The 21,721-nt window shown below is 47.4% G+C and overlaps 1 protein-coding gene and 1 long non-coding RNA gene across 2 annotated transcripts in view; one reads left to right on the top strand and one right to left on the bottom strand.

The window, feature by feature from the left end:
• Nucleotides 1–20,744, bottom strand: part of VAT1L (vesicle amine transport 1 like) — a 149,164-nt gene extending 128,420 nt beyond the window's left edge. Inside the window, exon 1 of the mRNA XM_028501805.2 lies at nt 19,914–20,744. Within this exon, the coding sequence (XP_028357606.1) occupies nt 19,914–20,143 (230 nt within the window). The 5' untranslated portion in view covers nt 20,144–20,744. The remainder of the gene's footprint in view (nt 1–19,913) is intronic.
• On the top strand, nt 11,028–17,137 carry LOC118497545. The gene is made up of 2 exons (XR_004900070.1): nt 11,028–12,669; nt 13,510–17,137. It is a non-coding gene; the product is annotated as an uncharacterized LOC118497545 (long non-coding RNA).
• Nucleotides 20,745–21,721: the final 977 nt, after the last annotated feature.

Below are 21,721 nucleotides of genomic sequence, written 5' to 3'. Positions count from 1 at the left end.
CCCCAGTTTCCGCGCGGCCGTCGTGAGCTGTGGGGCCTTGGCTGAGTCTCTGAAGGCCCCCAGCTCTCCTACTCTGCTCACTTGATGATCTTCATCCTGTGGGCTCTGCTTCAGATACTATCCAAGCCAAAGATTAGCTAGAGAGGGAGAGATGCTTGGTGGCCTTCGTAAAAGACACCAACTTGGGATACCTATGTTCTATCTAGAAGCTACAGGAAGGCAAGCTAGTTTGGCCTCTGTATTTTCTGTTACCTGTTAAGTGATGGGCACTGTGAAGTCTCAGGCTGTGTCTCTGTCTTCCCTTCGTGTTCTTCTGGAGCCTGCTGGTGCGTCAGTGGAGTTAGTCCGCCACTGACGGACTGCTGGAGTCGTCGTCTCCCTTGATGGGGATGCTACATGTTAGGTGTAAGGTGTGAACCATTTTCATCTCTATTTTCTGCAAGAGGAAGGTGAGGCCTAGAGAAGGTCAGGTACCCCATGCAAGTAGGTACAGAACTGGGATCCAAGCCCTTTTCATACGACTTCAGAGTCTGAATTCCTGATTGCTAAGCTGTCATTCTGTTATCCATAGTAGGCTGCTGTGTATTCTCCCCAAGTTGTGATTTGGAATCTGTCCACTTCTTTTGGATCAGCTAGTGATATTAAAGGAAACACAAATGATTTCTTAAAAGATACCACGAAGCAGATGACAGAAGAATCAGCCCAGCTAGAATTTATTCATTTTTCAGTTCGAGATAAAACTGATCCAAGTAGATATGGACGAGGCCCCTTGTCTTTTATTATCCAACTGAACGGAGGGCAGGCATTGTTCATGTGAAAGGATTTTAGATACTTTCATCTGGTTCCTTCCTCAGGCTGCAGGTGTCTTCAGCAGTGACCGTGGCAATCCAAACACTGGCAGACCATTGTACAAACAACTGCGTGAGGAAGATCCCCCTCTACAAATAGCCTACTTCTGTAGAGATGTGAACAGGAGAGCCCCACCACGTAATTTAACCTCACACTCAGTAGAGATCCCAATTCTTGCCCCATCATTGGTTCAATTGAGAAACTGATGGCCAAAAAATAACCTTTAGAAATTCATTGTTTTACTAAAGGGATATTGTTGAGCATATCATCTCTTATGTTACATTTTTGCTTCTTCCTATAGACAGAGGCATTTTCTTCAAATCTCAGCACAGGATTATTTGTACGAGTATTACAGACCCAGTACAGTGTATAATGTGAGCATACATATACATGGAGTTGGCTATTAAAAAGCTCTGAGACGAATTTGTAGCACCGCTCTCCAGGAACTTCGGGGCTTTAGTCATTCATTTTCTGTTATCCCAACACTCAACTTCCTCTCGGCCTTCTAAATGCCTTGGAGTTTCCATCTTTAAAAGCCTTAAACTCTCTTACAGTGGTTCTCAAATGTTAGTGTGCACCACACTCCCAGGAGGACTTCTTACAACACACGTTTCCGGGCTCATCCCCAAGTTCCCGACTCACTGGGTCTGCGTGAGGTCCGAGATTTGGCATTTCTAACGAGGTTCCAGGCGATACTGCTGCCCGAGGTCTGGGGGCCACGCTTAGAGAGTCACCGGGGTGACATTTCTTTTTACATTAAGCTATTTAAAAAGTCCGTTTTGGAATGAGGCCAGGTAAAAAAACTAATAGGCAATTATTAAATAGATAAGAAAATGAAAAGATCTCTCATGTCCTCTAGGGCAGCTGAGTTTTTTGATGATATTTCCCCTTGTTAAATGTGCTCTTATTAGATTAAGTTCATTGTTCCAATTGCCTGGTTCTTTCTTGAATCCTCATCCTTGGCTCTTCCTCCTGGATTTGTATCCTTTGAAATGTGGTTATCAGGCCACTGACGTCTATGTCACAACTGCTGATGACAGTATTGGATGGGCTGTCACGTTCCTGGTTACTATGGGGGTTCGTGAAGATCATTAAGATGTCGTGGAGGGGATTTAAAACAGGACTGGCTAACAGGTTGTAAATTTCTTCAAATCATGAGCTCTTATGATTCTTTGAGGCATCTCTAAGACACTCTGAATGTGTGTGTAACGAGCACGCTATGAGACCATGAGGCCTCACTCTTTGGGGGTGATGGCGGTCCGTTCCCCTCCCCCACAGCAGTGATTGCTGACCCCGTGGGGTGCAGCCTGACAGAGCCCCTACTACAGTCGACTTTCTGGGTGCGTGTCTGGATCACTATGGTGTGTGTTTTATTCTTATTTTTTCCTACACATGCACATCCTGGCCCCAACTCTGAGCATCTCTCTAGCCCAAGCACACACTCACATGTGCCATTAGGACCGAGAAGAGCTGCTCTGATACCCCAGCGTCAGCTGCACATATGAAGAAGAATGTCCAAGGAGACACGAACCATTTCTCCTGTAGGGCTTCAGGACTGTGTGGCAGGGGGTCCTGGAAGCTAGCAGATATCTAGAGACCCCCTTCTAATTTCTCCAAGGTGGGATGTGGGGGGAAAAGGAATTATTCATGGCTGGTAATTGTGATAGATAACACTTATGGAGTGCTATGTATGAAGCATCATGTTAATTGCTTTCTGAGCATGATATCATTTAATTTTTACAACAACCAGAACAATGCTAAGAGATAAATGACACTATCCACATTTATAGAGAACAGAATCGAGGCACATGGAGATTCACAAAGCCAAGGTGTAAAAGCTTTGCTCTTGACTACTGTACTTTCCTCTCCTTTTGAGAGACCATCACTCAGTTTTCCCAGTTACAAAGAAGGGACTTCTCAACTCATCTGTCACGTTGAACACTTGCTATACACTGACCATGATTAGGCACTGGATATCCGAAGTTAACAGGGGCTCCAAATTGTTGTGGGGAAATTGAATCGTAGAAGCTGATTACCAGGCTGTGCTGAGTGGCCGTATAGAAGTGTAGGCAGAGAGCTCACACAGCCACCGGAAGATGCACCAACACAAGGAAACCCATGTATTCAAAACACTGATCCCCCCCAAAGGTTTTCCCAAAGAATCGCACTGGTGGGCCTCTGTAAGGACCGAGGCTGAATTTAATTCTTAGCTTCAGCTTTTGGGCTCCTCCTTAAGCAGGCTGCTTGACCAACTTGATTGTTAATTTTCTCATCTCCAAAATGTAACAGCAGTACACTCACCCCATGGGGCATTGGGGTAGATTGCATGGAACTGTGCGTGTAAAACAGAGTGCCTCACACATAGGAAGTGCTCTGCAAGTGTGAGCTGTTATCATTGTCACCACCACCACCACCCCCACCTCCATCATCACCATCATCATCACACAAAGAAGGTGTCAGGTTCCCTGGGAGGCAGATTCTAAGAAGGAGATTTGCATACAGAAAGTCTAATAAGCTGGCCCTAGGGAGCCCCACCTGTGTGGATGTGAGGGGATCTGGGCTGAGTAGAGCAGAAGTTGAACACGGACATAGTAATATAATGAACTCAGTTTATCCACAGAAAATTTCAATTTCAGAACCAGGATGGCCCCTCAAGTTGTCATGAATTAAGGCAAGGGGACTGGACCTTTGTCCCGTTGCATCAGCTAGTCCTCTGATGAGAGCTGCCTGGGGAGTGGGTGGAGAACCTTGGGTAAAAAGTGCGGTTCCTCCAAGTCCTCAGGAAGGGCGCAGCCACCTGCCCCCAGAGCCACTGCTCCCAGGAGCTGGGAGTGAATGCCTGGGTCCTAGTTCTCAGGCACGTGCCCAGTGTCCACCACAAGAAGGATGGTATGATCTCCTGTTCAGGGTTGTGTTCCCTTGTGGTCCCAGAGCGGCTGTAACTGATGGTGAGGATTTATGGAGCTCCTCGGCACAGCAGTCCCTGAGGAGAAAAGGTCTAGGGGATCTTATCACTCATGCTGGGAAGGGGGAAATGAGAATGAGATCTTTTAAATCAGGACCTGAAACAATGACAGGAAGGGAAATAGAAGAATTGAAGACATCAAATAAGGAATGGATATAGATTTTAAAAAGAGAGAGAGAAGGGTAAAGGCAGATGAGCTGTCAAAATGCATGCCAGAACAGATCTTGAGTGTGGTCACCACAAAGCAGAAATGGCAACTGTGACGGGGTGGAGGTGGCGGCTAACACTATGGTGGTAATCAACTTGCAGTTTATGAATGTATGAGATCAACACACTGTACCCTTTAAACTTACAGGATGTTATTTATATGTCATATGTCACTGTATCCCAATGCTGGAGGGAAAGGCCTTTTACAGGGTTTTATAGACAATTTTCAGTTATTAAAATACATGCAAGACCAGTAAATTGCTTGGGAAAATCCATGCACAGTGCTAGCTCAGGGCTTTCTATGTGTCTGTGGGAAGTCAGAGATCACAGAATGCTGGAGGAGTCCTGGCCATCGGGATGACACTGCCCGGTTCCAAGGGGGAAATTTGGAATTCCCTCTGCTTGGTGAACACCCATGCCCCAGCACCCGGGGCAACTGGTAATAGGAGCAAGAGGGCCCAGTGGACGCTTTGCTCCCAGCGGAAGCAGCACCTTCTGTATTCTCCCCTCGTCTAGCTGCTGCTGTGCCCCTCAGAGCACTGAACGCTGAGCCCAAGTGCGGGCAGAGAAGCAGGTGTCGGAGCTGTTCTGCTTCCCCAGAACTGAAGTTCTCCCTTTCATTTGTTCATCCCAGCCGAAACTTGAAAATGCCTAAGACAATACACATTGATCTCAAAAGACCTTGTTCCTAATTATATTTTCCCCTCTTTTTGGGCTTGTTTAAGCACACATTTTGTTATCCCAAGACTGTGAGACTAGACTGGTACAAATCTGCTACAAAGGGGAGAGTACTCATTGTCTGAAGTAAGGACATCTTTTATGCAAACCTCAAATGGCATTGTCATTTGAGGACAGCCAGAATTGTCCTGGATGGACCTCGGGAAAGAGGGGTCACCTGCACTCTGTCAGAGGGTGGGAAGAGTGTATTACAGACACTCGGCTCTCTTCTCCCCATGGCTGGCCCGTGGGTCCTGACACCGGTCCCCCTGGTGTCTGGCTGCACGTGACCCGGCGTCACACCCTCTCTACACACTATTTTTAGGTGAACAGACCACCGCTGCTCTACGAGACATGTGATGTTCTTTGACACATTCGAAGTTTTTTGTAACCTACATTTTCAGTTATTAAAAAAATACAAGCAGGGTTGGTAAATTGCTTGGGAAAACCCATGAAGAATGCTAGCTCAGAATACTTAATGAAGTGAACAGTGCTTGTTGCTGCCCACCCGGATCCCTTTATCCACGAAGTCTGGGCTGACGCTGGGGGCGCTACAGCTTGGGTTCTAGTTGTACATCCTCCCTCTGAGAGACAATATATGCAGGTCATATGTCTAAATTAGTACCCCAAACACACTTCGGTAGTATCTCAAACACAGAACAAAATGGCCAAGGAAACAGACTGGGAATCTAAATATCAAGAGCCAGTTTTCAACAGAAACTGGTACAGATCAGTCCGAAACAAGTTCTCCTTCATGCCAAGACTAGCCCTTATTGGTGGACTTAGAGTCATGTACTTATTCTCAGCCTCTCCTGGGGGACACAGCAGGTATTTATTCCTAAGAAAGTTCCAGAAAAGGTTAAAATCTCTGTGCTCCACGTTAGAGGCTGACTGAGTCACAGACGTCATCGGCACCTGGCAGTGGTTGGTCAGGCAGAACACTCACTCCGGTTCCACCTGAGTGCCACAGGCCCTCCGTGGTCTGGGGCTTGGCTCGGCACCGGTGTCACAACGGTAGTGTCCTATGGCAATGACAGCTCTGCTCCCGGGAGTTCAGAGATAAACAAATAAACGACTACAGGGTATGGCAGCCTCCCCACAGGAGGCGGTACAAGGGACGCAGGCAGCACAGAGAGGGCAGTTACCAGCTCACTTTGCAGGAACCATGAAGCTTCCTCAGGAAGCTGTCACTCAGGAATGGGTATGTCCTCTGGTTGTCCAGCCTCACCAGCCCCATCCCCCTCCGTGGGAGGAGAGGCCGTGTCAGACAGTGCAGAGTGGTTTCTGCTTGGCTTCTCCCTGCAGACCCCGAGGGGCAGGGTCCCCATAGGGAAACTGTCCATTTTTGCTGTAACACGGCAGTTGTCTCCTACATCATTGCTGCTGATGTGTTTTTTTTTAAAAAGCATTTAGTAAACCAGCTGTTTCAACAGGGAAAGTGGGGTGAAGACTGGGCAGCACTGTCCAGCAGAATGTTCTTCAGTGATGGAAACGTGTGTGCTTCCAGCACGGCGCCCGCCAGCCGTATTGGTCACACAGCACCTGGCCTGGGGCTAGTGTGAGGGAGGCACTGAACTTGTCATTTTAGTTAACTATAGTTACATTTAATTAGCCTTTTTTGCAATCATTTTATTTCACTTTCAATGGCTTTTTAAGGGAATTATTTTACCATAGCATATTAATTATAGTCATACAATTAAACTATTTTGCTGCCAATATTTTCAAAAGCACTTCCCATTAATAATTGTGATGAAAAAGATTTACTAATTCTATAGTTATGATTTTACGACAGCCACTGACTAGCTCTAATCTTTTAGCACATTAATGAGGAGCCATGATTCATTTTATGAAGTTAGTCTAGTAGAAACTTCACAAATGCTATGCTGCCTAAGGAGGGGGCCGTGCCAGAGTCACTGCCCTCCTGTCCTCCCCCTGCGCCCTGGGCAACTCCAAAGGCAGAGAGTGTTTTAAAAACTCATTTCTGAGTGCTCACTGCTTAGCACGTTCTAGTCTTGCAGACAGTGGTTTCCCCACTGAAGGTGTAAGTAGAAAAATAACGTCGGAGTGCTTCAAGCTGTCCCCTCCTCTCCTCTTGTTAGAGGGAATTATCTCTCTGCCAAGCTCGGCGGGCAGCCTCGTGTGTGCACTGGCCGTGATAAGGGGGAGAAGTGAGATCAAAGACCTGCTTGATGGATGTGCTTGGGAAGAGCAAAGATTCACCCCGAACAACAACAAAATAGTTGTGCAAAGTGGGCAGAGATAGATGCGAAAGACAAGAGGAGACAGGGCCGGGGTCAAGAGTCTGGGAGAGTCTGAAGAGCACTCGAGGTAACAGGAGGTGCTGGGGAGATGTCACTGGAAAGAGTATTTTTGAGAAGTTCTCTGTAGCACGAATGGATCTAGCTTTTGTGTTTCCCAAAGGGCCCCAGAGAATGTGAGAGTGCTTTTCAGTTATGTTGGAACTTGGGCTTCTCTTCAAGAGCGAACAGGCCCAGCTCCATCAAGGACACAAAAGAGGGAAAACAAAGAATAGTAAAAGAAAAGAAAAAAAAAAGTTAAAAGAGCAAAAGGAAGAAGCCAGCTGAGGATAGAGATGGTTGAGTCTCCCAGGGGACAGGGGGTGACACTGCCTTTGCTCCTTTTGTCCCAGGAAGTAGCACTCCTGGAGGCGTGGACCATGTCCTCTGTCGTCAGCGAGGTTCTCAGAGATCTGAAGGCAAGTAAACCTGAAAGCACTATTTCAGGAAAGGTGGGCACATTGCTAGCTGCATTACACATCCCTGCTTCCGGCTCTGGCTGCCAAATGTTGAGTCAGAGTTTATTACAAGGTCCTCGATCCGAAAAAGTTTAGCAATTTAAGTCAGAAGGATAAAGGGAAACCAATCACAAAGTCACTCAGATGAATCATAGGAATGGTAGGTTTAATAGCATCTCATTAGCTGATTGAACTAGATGTAGCATAGATAAATGAAAAGCAATTCTTTCTAATCTTAGACAAGGGATTTTTTTAAGTGGTCTGTAACTTGATGGATAAACTATTTAAAGCAGCAAGTGTGTCCGTGTTTGGAGGAAGTGGAGGGGGCCGTGCAGAGTGGTGTCTGAGAGCATTGTCAGAGTTCCCTGCAGAGCTCAGTCTAGCTCGGCGGGGGGCTGCTCCGCCACATGTGAGGGCGGCCGAAAAGAACTGGAATTTACTTATGAAGAATTGTATATTTATTCTTACGTGGTTAAACTTCAGTCACCTTCAGAGTACTCTCCATTTGATGCAATGCATCTATGGAGACATTTTTTCCACTGCTCAAACAGTTTTTGAACTCGTGGATTTTGATGCCTTTAGGTACTTCTGCCACTCTTTGTCTCACCTCTTCCACATCGATACAATGTTTCCCTTTGAGGACTTTTTTCATCCAGGGAAACAAACAAGAAAGCTGCCCAGGGTGAGATCAAGTGGATAGGGAGGGTGGGACACAGGGGTCCTGCCATTTTTAGTCAAAAACTGCTGAACACTCAGGCAGCATAGGCAGGCGTGTTTGTAAATCACCCATCATGAAACGAGCAAACACAGTGACAAAGTCTTCAAAAAAAATTCACTGAGGCTGAATGCAGCCTCTCACAACAACACCAGCTGGTACACAGATACAGATGTGTTCCAAGAACATTCACCCTTGGGGGAAGCCTGTACTACACAGAGCCCACCCTCCAGAAGATAATTCTATTTTCTGGGGTCCCCCCTTATATATCCTTTTGCTCGGAGAGCAGATAGGCCTTCACGGGGAAAAGACAAACAAAAACTGGTCCTGAGGGAAATGTGAGTTGGGGAATAGAAGCCCAAATGAAGAGGCTTACAGCCGTGCCGGAGGAAGGCTCGACTGTGAGCTCGGCGTTCGCCTTCACTGTTCTGGCCACTCTTCAGCTTTGGGAGCTTGGGTCTAGTGGGGACGGAGCAGTGAAAGGCGGGTGTACAGGGAGTGCAGATGTGGACTCTGGAGAGACACAGACCCTGGCTCACATCACAGCTCTTTTGCCCTTGTTAGTTGTGTGAAATTCGGTAAAGTTCCCTCATCTCTTTGCTTCTGTTTCCTCAGCTATAAAATGTTTGGCATAGAAATTCCCCTAAAACACTTAACCTAGTACCTGTGGCACACAGGAAGTATTGAGTAAAGGTCATTATGATAATAATGATAAGTAATTAATGCCAAGAGTGTCATTATTAACTCCAAATAGCAGGTTATTAAATGTAGGTGTCATACATTGCCTTGTAACTTGTGTTGGGTGGAAAGCAGGCCACAGCCCAAGCAGAGGGCCAGACTCCACCGGGAGTGGGGAGGAAATAGCAAAGGCGTTCATGGCTTCAGCATATGGTAGGAGGAGCCGAACAGGGCAACAGGAGAGGGATGGAATAATAGGGAAACCAGGAGAACTGTTTCTGAGTGCCCAGGAAACAGCCCCTAGGAAACCCTTGCAACTGTTGGGAGGTGTTGAAGGGAGGGGCTTGGGGTCCTGAGACCCACAAAGAAAGGCAGGGACAGAGTCCTGGACATACTGTTTATTTTAAAGTTGTTTCTTCCCTGATACTTTGAAATAACTATTTGTTTGCAAGTTTTACTGAGAGATAATAATTGACATCATATTAGTTGAACGCATACAACACCATGACTCAATATATACAGGTACTGCAAAATGATCACCACAGTCAGATTTCAGTGAAACCTTGTTTTAACATCCAGGCCGCTGGGCCCTGGGGTCCCCAGGTGTCCAGTCATACGGGAATGCTGGAGCAAGTTCTCCTGGAATAACAGTCCTCAGAAAAGCAGCTCAGTGCGTTCTCTCCCAGAGCCCTGCCTCCAGCACTCAATGGGGCTGATGTTGAGAAGGAGGAAAATACAGAGCATCTTGAGAAGTCAGAAAGCCACACTTCCCAGCCGAGGGAAAGTCGTTATTAGAGATGAACTTGGGGTTTCAAGAGAACAGGCTGTGTTAAGGAGAAGTAAATCTCTCTGAAAACACAGCTCCCTTGGTATTAAGTTTCCCCTAAAAGACCTGCACGCAGAAAGATTTAGGCCTCTTATCAGAGAAAGCTAAGATGACAGAGAGGAGCAGGAAGCCACACTGGCTTGGAATGGCCATTGTTTGTATTAAGAAAGCCGTATTTGCCCTGGCTGGTGTGGCTCAGTGGGTTGGGCATCGTCCTGCAAACTGAAAGGTCACAGGTTGGATTCCTGGTCAGGGCACATGCCTGGGTTGCAGGCCAGATCTCCAGTTGGGGGCTGGAGAGAGGCAACTGATTGATGTTTCTCTTGCATATCTACATTTCTCTTCCTCTCTTTCTCCCCCATCCTCCCTCTCTAAAAATAAATAAATAAAGTCTTTTTAAAAAAGAAAGAAATCTGTATTTACAAGTGAAATGGCAACATGCAGAAAAGGACACCTAGCGTTATGGGAAATGTTAATAATATATTCACTCATCCTCAAAAAATGTGCCTGGTGCCTACCTTAACCAAGCACCAGGCATGGCATTCATTGGCTAAACGTTAATGGAGAGAGTTGCTGACATTTCCAAGAATGGAGGAAGGTAAAGGGGGTGTAAGTGGGGCCGAATGGAGATTTGACTGGGGATGGTGGACCCACAATACAATGTATGTAGAATTGTGAACCTGAAACCTTTATAATTCTGTTAGGCAGTGTGACCCACATAAATTCCATGTGATGGGTCAGGGGGAAGAAACCTGCCACAGCTTTCATATAAAAGGATGGGAGAGTGAGCATTTTTCTATAGTGTGAGGGACTGTCTACACCCCCCCCCCCCCCCCCCCAGTGTGCTGTAACTACCCTCTGCAACTAGAAAAAAAGATGATGGGCTTCTAAGTTGAAAATATTATATACATTATTTAATATGACTCAATAACTTTGTGCTGAAATATGTACGGTCCCAGGATAGACAATGGAGCTGCCTTCTCCAGTCCCCTCTCTGATGCTTCACTTTTTCTTATAAAGAAGAGAGTCTCTTACCCCCACAGTGGCTACCATTTTGATCAGTCCACTGTGATTCTTCCTGTTGTCTTCTAGTAACTGTCCTCCATTCCTTTTGGAACATCTACCCCCACCCCAACATACACAGACACACACACACACACACACTTCGTGTGTTCCTGGTGGGACTATCGATCACAATGCCCCATTCTTCCAGGTCAGCGTAGGAGGGCATGTGACACACAAGTGGCCAATCTCTCCCTCCCTCCCTCTCTCCCTCTCCCCCCCATCTCTATCTCTCTCTCTATCTCTTGGGCCAGAGAAAGAGGGAGATATCCAGGAGGCTGGTATATGATTCACAAAGGGCCAATCAGCTTCCTTCCTTGTTACATGAAAATTGGGAGAAAAAGGTTCTCTATGCACTGGGTCTTGCTAAACCTGCACCAGGCAGCTGGAGCCAAAGGCCACCATCTTTTCTAGTCCCAAGAAGGAAGTTCATTGCAGTAGGGGCACCTGAAGCTAACTCACAAGGAGAGAGGTGATAAAAGATGGAAGGGAAAGTAAGCAAGGAGCCAAGAAGTCCAGGAACAAATCCATCACAGTGGTCAGCATGGCCAAAATAAAGAAAAAAGAAGTGAGGGCAGAAGGAATTGGTCTTCCTTCTGAAGATCTCTAAGTTTGGTCCGTTCCTGGCATACAGTAGGAGCACGGTGCATTTGTGCTTCATTTCTCTCTGGTTTTTCTCAGGAATTCACTCGACTCTTCTTGTGTACGTCACAGCATAGTGGCCCATGTGATCTGGACCACATTTGACGTTAGGGTCTTATACCCCTTGGGGGAGATACAAAGGGACTCCATACAGAAAACTTTATGAACTACAGAGGAACTTCCTAGTGTCCTATTTCTTTGCACCTCCTCTCCACCATTCACAAATAGTAAACATATACTATGTGACAAAGGATTTCATTCATTCAACAAATATTAAACGTGCCAACATCATTTCTAAGTACTTCAGATGCACTGTATTTTATTATCACACAAAACATCTTCCCCTAGGTGTTGTTACACCCATATCACAGATGACGAGAAAAGTGAAGTTTCAAAAGATGAGATGAAATCCTTTTCCTAGGATTATACAAGTTGCTAAAATGATCAGATCCAAGATTTGAATCCAGGTCTATTCCACTCCCAACATTAACTATTTTATAACAAAAAAGCACACTGCCTTCCATCCAGTTTGGGTGTATAGTCAGTTCCCGTCCAAGAGATTTATTGTAATCATGCCTCTCAGAGAAGTATTCTGCAGGAGGCTCTGGGGACTACATCCTCTGAGAGAAGCCAGGAGTGAGAGGACCCAGTGCTTTATTGCCAGGGACATTGTGGCTCCAGAACATTGCTGGAGATGAGGCTTGGCTAAGGGGTCAGAGGTCACCCACAGAAGGAGATTGGGATCAGAAGCTCACTGCATGCTCTCATGAAGAAAATATCACATACAAACATGAATCAGCCCCTCTCATCGGAGCATCTATTTTGTCTCCTGGGCCTTCAGACATTAAATTTACTCATTATAATGCCATGGCTCCAACCGATTTTCTGGGTGAGATCACACACAGAGGAATCAAACTAATTTGAGATTACATGCCCGCTGCCCTTTCCTATGAAGAGTTTCTTCTTGTTTCTAATTAAACTTTTTCTTCTATGACAAATACCAAGATGCCAAAAAAGATCCCTATTAAGAATGAGAAGTGCCAGGAGCTTGGGATTATGGGGTGCTATTTCCCCATGCCTGGGTGTGCTCTGTTGTCAGTGTTGAGTGTCAGCGATGTGCCAAAAGGTCATGGATTTTGGTTCCTTTAAGTGAGAGTAAACCAAACTCCAGAGGCTGGGCTATCTGTGCACACCTGGTTACCAGAGAAATCTCTGCCACCACTCATGGGTCGCTGGTGTAAAGGCAGCAGTAGGTTGTTGGGAACCTCCCTGCCTGGTTTCAGAAGCTGTAATCTCCCCCAAGGCTAAGGCTGAGGGAGCAACCTTTAGACCATAAGACACTAAGGAGACAAAGCTTATCTCCCTGGCAGGAGCACCGCTTCTGCTCTTTGTACTTCATCCATAACTGGCCCCCAATGCTTGGTTGGTTAGCCAGTGACGGGTAAGATTCCCCAAAGGGGGGAATGACCTAAGACAGGCACAATCACATGGGAGGCCCCCAAGGAAGGACTTGGGGGGCTACCGCAACAGGGGGTGATGGACCCTCACCCCTCGGCTTTGACAAAGCCTGAGTCCTCATTCAGCCTGCAAGAAGTCTCCTAATCTCTTGGCTGCCTTACTTCCCCTGCCTGACTTAAGCCTGAAACAATGACAGGATGGTGCCGCCCTGTGCTGGAAAGGGCGGGTTCCCCGGTCACTCAGGCCTAAAAAAGAATATGTAGAATCCTGTGAAACCTGCTTTGTTTAGAATGCTCTCAATTAAATGATAAGGGTCCAAGCAAGAAGTGAGTTTGTTTCTCAAAGTATTACAGCTCTTTAGCGCTATGTGACCCTGACTCAAAATAGGCCCTCAGAGTTCTTTGTTATCTATTGTTTGATCCTTACAGTCTGAACGTGATGATTAATGAGCTTTACCTGTATTCTTGTGCAAATGAACCCAATAAAAGCCCATTGAGGAAAAGGCTCTTGGTCCTTCTCCTCTGAGAGATCGGCCACCTTTCCTCACCAAGCTAATCGTGTCTTGGTAGACTTATTCTCATCCGTGGTGGCTGGGGAGGGGGGTGGGCTCTGCAGATGGAGCCCCCCCACAGTAGGTCACTTCAAATCCATTCCCAACCCTGGGAATACGATTCAAAAGCCAGCACCCTGTGTAGTTTGGTGAGAGGACAAGGAACAAATGGATGGCATCAAGCCCTCATTGTCTTTTATAGCCTGAGTGACTTAGGAAAGAAAATAATCCTTACTGAGCACCCACTGTATGCAATGAACAGTCAGGACTTTCCTGTGCTCTCAGCTAGTCTTCATAACAACACCGACAAGTGGGTATTATTACCAAGGTGATGCAGGGCAAGTAGAAAGTGCTGTTTGCTTATGATTACACAGGCACGAGGCAGAGCCAGGGTCTGCTCTGGGACCTGTTGAAACTTCTCACTACCTGCACTTCACCTCTGAGTCCCAGTGTCCTCTCTTTGGAAGTAAGGGTAGTAACCTCATGGACTCGTGGGGCTGAGATAAAACGTGGGTGAGAATATTAGGCTTTGTTCCTGCAGAGACGCTGCAAGTGGAAGGCAGGGTGAGCCTCATCGTCAGTCGTCATTCCCACCGCCCACCACGAGCCACCTGCCTGCGGTCTCTGACGAGTGCCTGCATAGTTAAGATCAGGCTGCTGTTCTTGAGAGTCTACTTTGCATCAGATCTTCTATACTTCCCTTTTCTATGGACTGGAAGAATCACTGATTCTGGGCGTCCTTTTTTCTTAGAATTGCGGGAGACAAGAAGTCCATTCCATTATTGGTTGAAGGACAAGCACAGTCATCATCCCCAGCCCTCACCAGTGAGGACAGAGTCAATGGGAATATGCAAACTTCAGTGAGTAAGAAGGAACCCTGGGGTAGCATCTCCATCTTCCCATCACCAAATGGGGCTCAGTGCGACTCAGTACAGTCATCCCTTCCTGTCAAATCCTGACATCTTCATCCAACACAGAGTGGTTCAGAACACTTTCTCCCAATCTCTGTGCCAGAGTGGCTCCTGGCTTGAGTATTGAACACACTCCAAGCAATTTCTCAGTTTTACAAACACCCGTGCCACTCAACCTCATGTACTTCATTTGCTTGTTTGATAAACACAGGGAAGATCATATTGGTCACATTTCCTTAGATTGACCTTATCAGTGCCAATCTAATGCTGCATTACTTGGGGACTTCCTGCATTCAGGTTGTCAGTGTAGCGATAGCTCACCTGAAGCAAAGGAGGCAGAGAAAGGAACTCGGATGCCTTGAGTGGATCCAAGGAGTGGTGACTGTATTTAATTAGCACCAGTATTCTGGGTCAACAGCCATAGCAATCGGATCCTAGGTGGATCCCCAAAACATCCCACACCTCAGAAATGGAGGGAGGGAACATGGATGTGGTACAGAAACACATTTTTTTTGTTTTTTTTTGAGGGGGCAAGATGAACTGCACAGTTTTGAGTCTCAGTAGTTGCACTTCAAATCAGCACATGCACTGACGGCTCTCTCTATCCCCGATTACAGCCTTGTGTCTCTCTGCCTGTGTATTCTCTTGGTCTCTCACTGTCTCTGTTCTCTCTCTCTCCCTCCCCACCCCCATGCCTTTGTCACTGTGTCTCTCTGATTTTCCAACTCCCAAACGTAAACAGTCCAGGAGCAAGGCAGAACTTGGATTTTACACCGCTTTTCCACTTAGCGGTTTGCAATCCTGACACGTCTCTGACGGGCAGTTTCCCCATCTTTAACATGGAGGCAGTAATACCAATCTTGCTGAGTTGCTATTAGAATAAAGTGAAACAAAGAATATATATTAGGCTACTCAGTTCCTGGCTCATAACAAGGGGTCAATAAATGTTAGGTCCCTCCCATATCTCCCATGTACTTTCCCTTCATGACATATAGAATCCCATCAGTCTGTTGGCTTTCCTCTGGTGTGGCTTGCCCTCGGCCCATTTTCAGATCAGCCCATGGAGCCATGACTGGCTGGAACCATTTTTCATCCAATTGGTCTCATTCCAGCAGTTTCATGAGGCCTCTTGTTATAAATCAGTCTGAGAAAATAAACATCCCCAGTCCATTAGTGCCTTTCCACCCCACACCAATCGGAGCCACAAACCAGCCAAGGCTTGTTAATGGCCACTTGAATACATTCCCATAGCCCAGCCTGGAGACCCGCAGCTTCATGTTCTACCAGCTCCTGCCCAGCAAAAGCCCTAAGGTGACCAGACTGCTGACAGCAAAGGCACTGACCTGATCCTTATCAGTTAGGGGGGACCACACACCTGGTTTACCTAGGACAATTCCAGTTTCCTCCTGTAGTTCCAGACTAATTACTTTAGTGCGCCTTTCAGAAGAGCTCCAGTTTGAATGCTAAACCATAGAGAGTGTCTATGGAAACCAAAAATAATCGTTTAAGTAATAACAGCTATCATTTATTTACCACTTGCTGTGTGCCAGGCATCGTCAGGAAGGTCCTTATGCACTGTATCTCATTTGAACTCCGTTACAACACTACACAGAAAGGGGCTGTGATTACCTCCATTTCACAGGACGCTGAAGTTTGGAGGAGTAAGCAACATGTGCAAAGTTAACTAGTATAGAAGGCACACCGTTTGTGCCTCACCCCGTCCCTCTCACTAGGCAGTGCACCCACCCATCAGCCGCCGGGAGTGCGGGCTGCTCGCTCAGACCGGTCCCCTCTCCTGCTTCCCCACTTCCAAGGGGAACTGTCCTCAGTCAAACAGAAGCCAAGTCTGCTTGTAGGTTCCATGCCCCCACTCAGGAAGTAGCCCACACCCCAAAACTAACTGAAGAAAGTGGGAAGGATGGGAGGTGTAGAGGTACAAAAGATTTCTCCCATTGCTTCTAGGTCAGATGAACTCTGTGGTACAATTCATGCTCCAGAATTCCTGATGGGATCCAGTGAAACCACATCCTTACTTAGCCTCTCTCCCTGCCCTATCCCGCTTCTCTTGCTCCCATTCTCCTGAAAGCATCCTCAATCAACCGCTTAGAAAAAACATCCCTGTCTCAGGCTCTGCTGCCAGGGACCAGACCTAAGACATCCAGTTAGCAAGTGGCAGAGCTGTGACTCATGTCTAGGAAGGTCTCACTCTTAATCACTAAGAAGCCGTGGCATGATATTGCCTGATCATACACATGATTAAAATGATGGCCTCCAAGTTATCAAGCTGCCAAGAACCATGTCACAGTTTATGACAACAAAGATGACAACAGTCGCAACAATAGCTACTATTTACTTAATGCTAACCGTAGACCAGTCTCTTCCTTGCATCCAGTCCTCTCAACACCATGAAGTTCATCTTCATATCCCCATTTTACAGCCAAGGCACAGAAAGCTTAGAGGAGGTAAGAGACAGGTCCGCTGACACTACACAGGTAGAAAGGGGTGGTGCCTGAGCTTCCAGCTCCACCTTTCTGCAAAGGCCACGCACCTCCTCGGTGTGGCTGCCCAAACCACTTGCCGTGTAAACTGGTCAAAGAATGGTTGGTGAAATGGGTTCCCCATCAAAACTGATGTTCTTGTAACAATTTAGACAGAAAACTTTCCTGTCCCTGAGTTGGTTCTTTTTGCGCTGTATTTGACCATCCTGTCTCCATTTTAGGGGAAAAGCTGTATTACTCTGGAAACAGCCACGAGTGTTCCCTTAAGCCAGACATAAAAAGATCAAAGGAGCTGTCTTCACTGGAAAAGGGAAAGCAAGCGTACATGCCAAAAGTCTGGAGAGGTAACTCACATTTCTTGTGGCTTTACCATGGGGAGAGACAACATAGAATAAAAGGAAAACAACAGAGTTTTAAGGAGAGAGAGACCAGGGTTCAAGTCCTAAGTCTTCTATCTGTGTGATGATGTTGGCAACTTACTCAACATCTCCAAACCCAATTTGCTCTACCACAATACCGATTTCATTAGACCATAAATGAGAGGGTGTAAATGAGGTATAGTACGTATTTCCCCTGCCTCTTCTCTTCCATTTCCATAAAATTTATAGAGAAACCAATTTGGACCTTCATTCCAGGTCTGAATACTAGTTCAGGTGGACTGTGCTTTATTCCCAAGCAAAAAAGCACATCCTATTTGATGATAAAAGGTTTCCATTAAAAGTAGAAAGCAGATAAAGGGTGGACCTTCATCCAGGAGGCCATCCACTGATTCATAAAAACACAGAATGAGTCATCCTGGCTCCCAAGGCTGAACTTACAATCAATGGGCATCTCTGGCCAGCCTATCCCAGCCCCGTAGAGGAGGAGGGGCCCGGCAGGCAATCTTCACACATCTATTCTGATCCCCCCTCGCAAAACCAATTAACTCTGCTTCCAGCATAGTGAAATGAAAATCAATCTGGGACTTTTGCAACACTGTGTTCCAAATGCCCCTCCAGGCCTGGCCGACTTTCTGAACAACTGGGTGGGGGGTCCGCAGTGATTCCCATGTGTGTGTTTGTGTGTGTGTGTGTGTGTGCGTGACACACACACAGCCCCAGTGAAGAACAGGATCGTGTGTCTAGCTTTGAAAAATCAATCTCCTCGCCTTCATCTTGACATTTATTATTGCAAATGCTTCAGCTCCTATCAGCATTTATGCCCTTAGCATAAGGCTAGAGAACCCAGACCCATTGGCACTGCAGGTGATTACCCCTTTCTTTAAAAAGTAGCTTCAACGTTTTCACTTCCTGCATACATACTCAGTCAGAGTCCTAGAGCCCTCAATTTGGATGGAGAATAAAAAATTTTATATATATGTATACACACGTACATAAAATATTTTTGGTTGGTGGTTAAGGAAGGTGAATTATCAGTTCCTGGTTTTAATTGTACTAGACAGGCATTCTTCCATCAGCAAGTGAAGAAAAGCAATGACACAAGAACCACCCTCCAAGCACCTTTCCTCAATCCATTCATTCAGCAATAACTTACTTAGGGCGTACTGTGCTGTGCACTGGGGATTCATCTGCAAAAAGGGCAGACGAGAACTCTGCCTTCAAGGATCAATCAGCTTGGTTCAACAAGAGTTAACAAAATAGAAATATATAGGAGCCCCAGTTTGCAAAAGCCTCTTCCCTTGCCCTGAATTCTCCAGGGAGAGGCCCGGCCCGAGAGTCCTGTTTAGAATCAAGCATGACCAGCTGTATATGTGCAGACCAAGAGGAGACTATCCCTGCTTCTCTCACTAGCTGCCTTCCAGTCTGACAAATGGAAAACCTGCCCCTGCTCTCAGAGTAGCAAGGCAGGTGAATCCCCTTTGCATGTTTCTCCCTTCTAGATACGGTCCCAGATTCTGGGTTTGGGGCTCTAACCTGGGAAACGTTGAGCTGGCTGCTGTGTTACAGAGCACTATCTGTTGGGGGATTTAAAACGTATAGATGGGAAGGGTAGGCCCATCTGACTGTGCTACAGGCAAGTTTCCCTGAGGAGCTTTCCATGCTGCTTCCTGGAGAACTGAGTGTTGGGTCCAGTGAACACTCCAGGTGAACCCTCCTGCCTGACCTTCAGGAAATGATCCTGCAGTGAGAGCAGTCAGAGAGGCTTAAACACCTGGGGGTTGGGTGGGGGGAGGCGGATCCCAGCTGGGTTTGGGTCTGAGGAAGTGCCCCAGGAGAAGGGAGAGCAGAAAGGCACTCATATTGATGAGCTCCATCTGAGACAGGAGTTCAGAGAAGATTGACCAGGTTTGGTTCCCCCCCCCCCCACAAAGAAACAGAAGATGTAATGGGAAAGAGGAAGGGTTAGGCTTCAGCCTTGACCCCACCCCCCACCAAGCTCAGATGCTTGGTACCTGACTCCCTGCTTCCCATTCCAGGCTGCAAAGAGGGAAATGTGCAGGAGCAGGGAGGAAGGACACTGTATCCCCAGCCCTGCATCCTGTCCCCAGCCCCATCAGGGCGTCTATAGAGGTGACAACGATGATCAAATCCTGGCCATGGCACTTAGTGGTGGCAGGGTGATCTTGGGCAAATCACTCACTCTCTCTCTCTCTCTGAGCCCAGGTCCCCGTAACGGGGATGCTGATGGTAGCTAAGGCACTGGGTCCCAGGAACTATTAAGTAAGATTGCTCACAAAAAAAACTCTAAAAACCATGGCTGGTACACAGTAAGCAGACGGTTATTATTTTTTTAACCACGTTACCATTGAACCCCCTATCCTGGCAGCTGCTCCCCCAGCGCAATCTTCCAGACCCTGAGTGCTGAGCGCCACCATCCACCCGTCGCGTCCCCTTCTGAGAGCCCACAGTCTCCTCTGGTCTCCCCCAGACCCGGCATGGGGAGGGTAACGGCCAACTCAGCATGCTCCCCAGCATCAGTGGCGACTGGCCGTGGGGACGTGAGACCCAGGTCCGGGCTCCTAGGTGGACCCCGCAGAGGCAGTACCCCGGTCGCGGTCCCCACCGAGGCTCTGCCACCTCCACCCCGCGAGTGCCTAGCGCGCAAAGAGAGAGAAAGCAAGAAAGGCGCGGATACTGGACCAGGCTTTGACGCGAATTTTGAGCTCGCCGTCCTGTGGCTCGGGCATGGCCTTCCTGGTGACCCGCAGCTTGTTGAGCCCCCCGAAGCCTGCCAGCACCACCGCGCGCATCTCCTGGGCGTCCCCGAGTCGGTGCGAGCCGCCGCCGCCGCCCTCCGCGGGCTCCTTGCCCGCTTCCTTCTCGATCATTTGCTCAGTCTCTTCCGCCTTCTCCACGCCTTCCTTGGCCATGGCGCGCGAGGGCGCGGGACGCACGGGCTGCAGCGGCTGCGGCGCGGCGGGCTCGGAGCTCCTCTCCCGCGGGTTCCTCCTGTTGAATGTGGGATGCTCAGCTGTGCAATGGCTGCAGCCTCGGCGAGCGGCGCCGCGGTCCACAGCCTCCGCCGTAATCCTCCCAAGAGCGGCGCCAGAGCCCGCTCCCCCCCTCTCTTCCCTTCCAAAAGAAGCCTCAACTCTGGTTTCCGAACCAGTCTCCAATCAGGATCTTGAACGCAGGCCCAGAGCCAGATTTGCCCAAGATTCTTGAATAAAACACAAAGAAAGGCCGCTGTGTCCTTCGTTGTGGGCGCAGTGTTTGGTTATATACGACGCAGGCTCGGGGCCTTGAAATGGACAGAGATGAATGTCTGGGCCTGGAGGATGTCTCACCGCAACGTAGTTGCCTCCTCACCGACCAATCTGCGGGAGCGGATAGGATAGACGGGAAATTGGGCTGTTTCCCAAATCGCGGTTCCTGGCTGGAAGGACAGAGAGGTTCGGGAAGCGGGAGGCAAGAGATACCGCTCACGGATCTGAAAGTCCAAACCCAGAGTCGTTTAGCTGGGGGCATCACTAGGAAAGTCGTGTTTAAGACGACTAATTCTCAGCATCCGCATCACTTCAAGCCATTATAAACTGGGTTCTCTGCACTTCCCAACAGTCTCAGTCTCTCTCTCTCTCTCTCTGTCTCTCTGTCTCTTCCCCCCGACCTTTCTCTTCCCTCCACCCCCTCTCCCTCCACACATATAACTGGCTTTATGCTTTATTTGTTTTTGTTATAGAGCAATTTGAAGAAGAGCTTGTAGACAAACTTCTATTTTCAAGATAAAAAGTTGGGGGTTGCCATGCTCCAGTTTAAAAAGACCTCGCTGAGAAATGGTAGGTGTATGATCTAGTCGCTGTGCAGACGCTGCCAGCCTTTTATATGATTTCCTGATAATGTCTGTTTCCTTTTCCCAACTGTGATCTTCATGCATTTTCTGCTTTTTCTCCAGCATGGTTTCCCCAGGACTTTGCACATGGTTGGTTTATAGTAGAAAATGCTCAGAAAATGCTTGTTGAATGAATGAATGCATGAGTCAGTGAGCGCAGATGTTATGGTGGGAGCCCAGAGGAGGGAACTGTTGACTTGCCGGGGAACTGGAGAAGTCTTCCTGGAGGAGGGGGCGTTTTGAGCCAGACCATGCAAATGAGGCTGGTTCTTCAGACAGGGAAAAACACATGTACATTCAAACACCTTTTTGAATATAAATAATATCTCTAAAAGGTGACTAGTGAAAGGGCTTTGAGACAACACTGGCTTTTTCTGTGTGGGCTGAGCATCAGCTGTGTTTAGCAATCACCGGAAATGAGGCTGAAAGGTTGTTTGGAACCAGCTTTCGAGGGTTTTTACATACCATGTTATAAAATTTATCACATAATTGGGAAGGCAATGAAACCACTGAAGTCTTTAAAATAGAAAAGAAAAAAAACAACAGCAAGGGAATGGTATTACAGAACTGCATTTTAGGATGGTAACTTTGGCAGTAAGTGGGTGATGAATTAGACGGT

Source organism: Phyllostomus discolor, chromosome 12, assembly GCF_004126475.2.
Source record: "Phyllostomus discolor isolate MPI-MPIP mPhyDis1 chromosome 12, mPhyDis1.pri.v3, whole genome shotgun sequence".
NCBI lineage: Eukaryota > Metazoa > Chordata > Mammalia > Chiroptera > Phyllostomidae > Phyllostomus > Phyllostomus discolor.
Note: the sequence above shows the minus strand (reverse complement) of the source record. Positions and strands in the feature narration are given on the sequence as shown.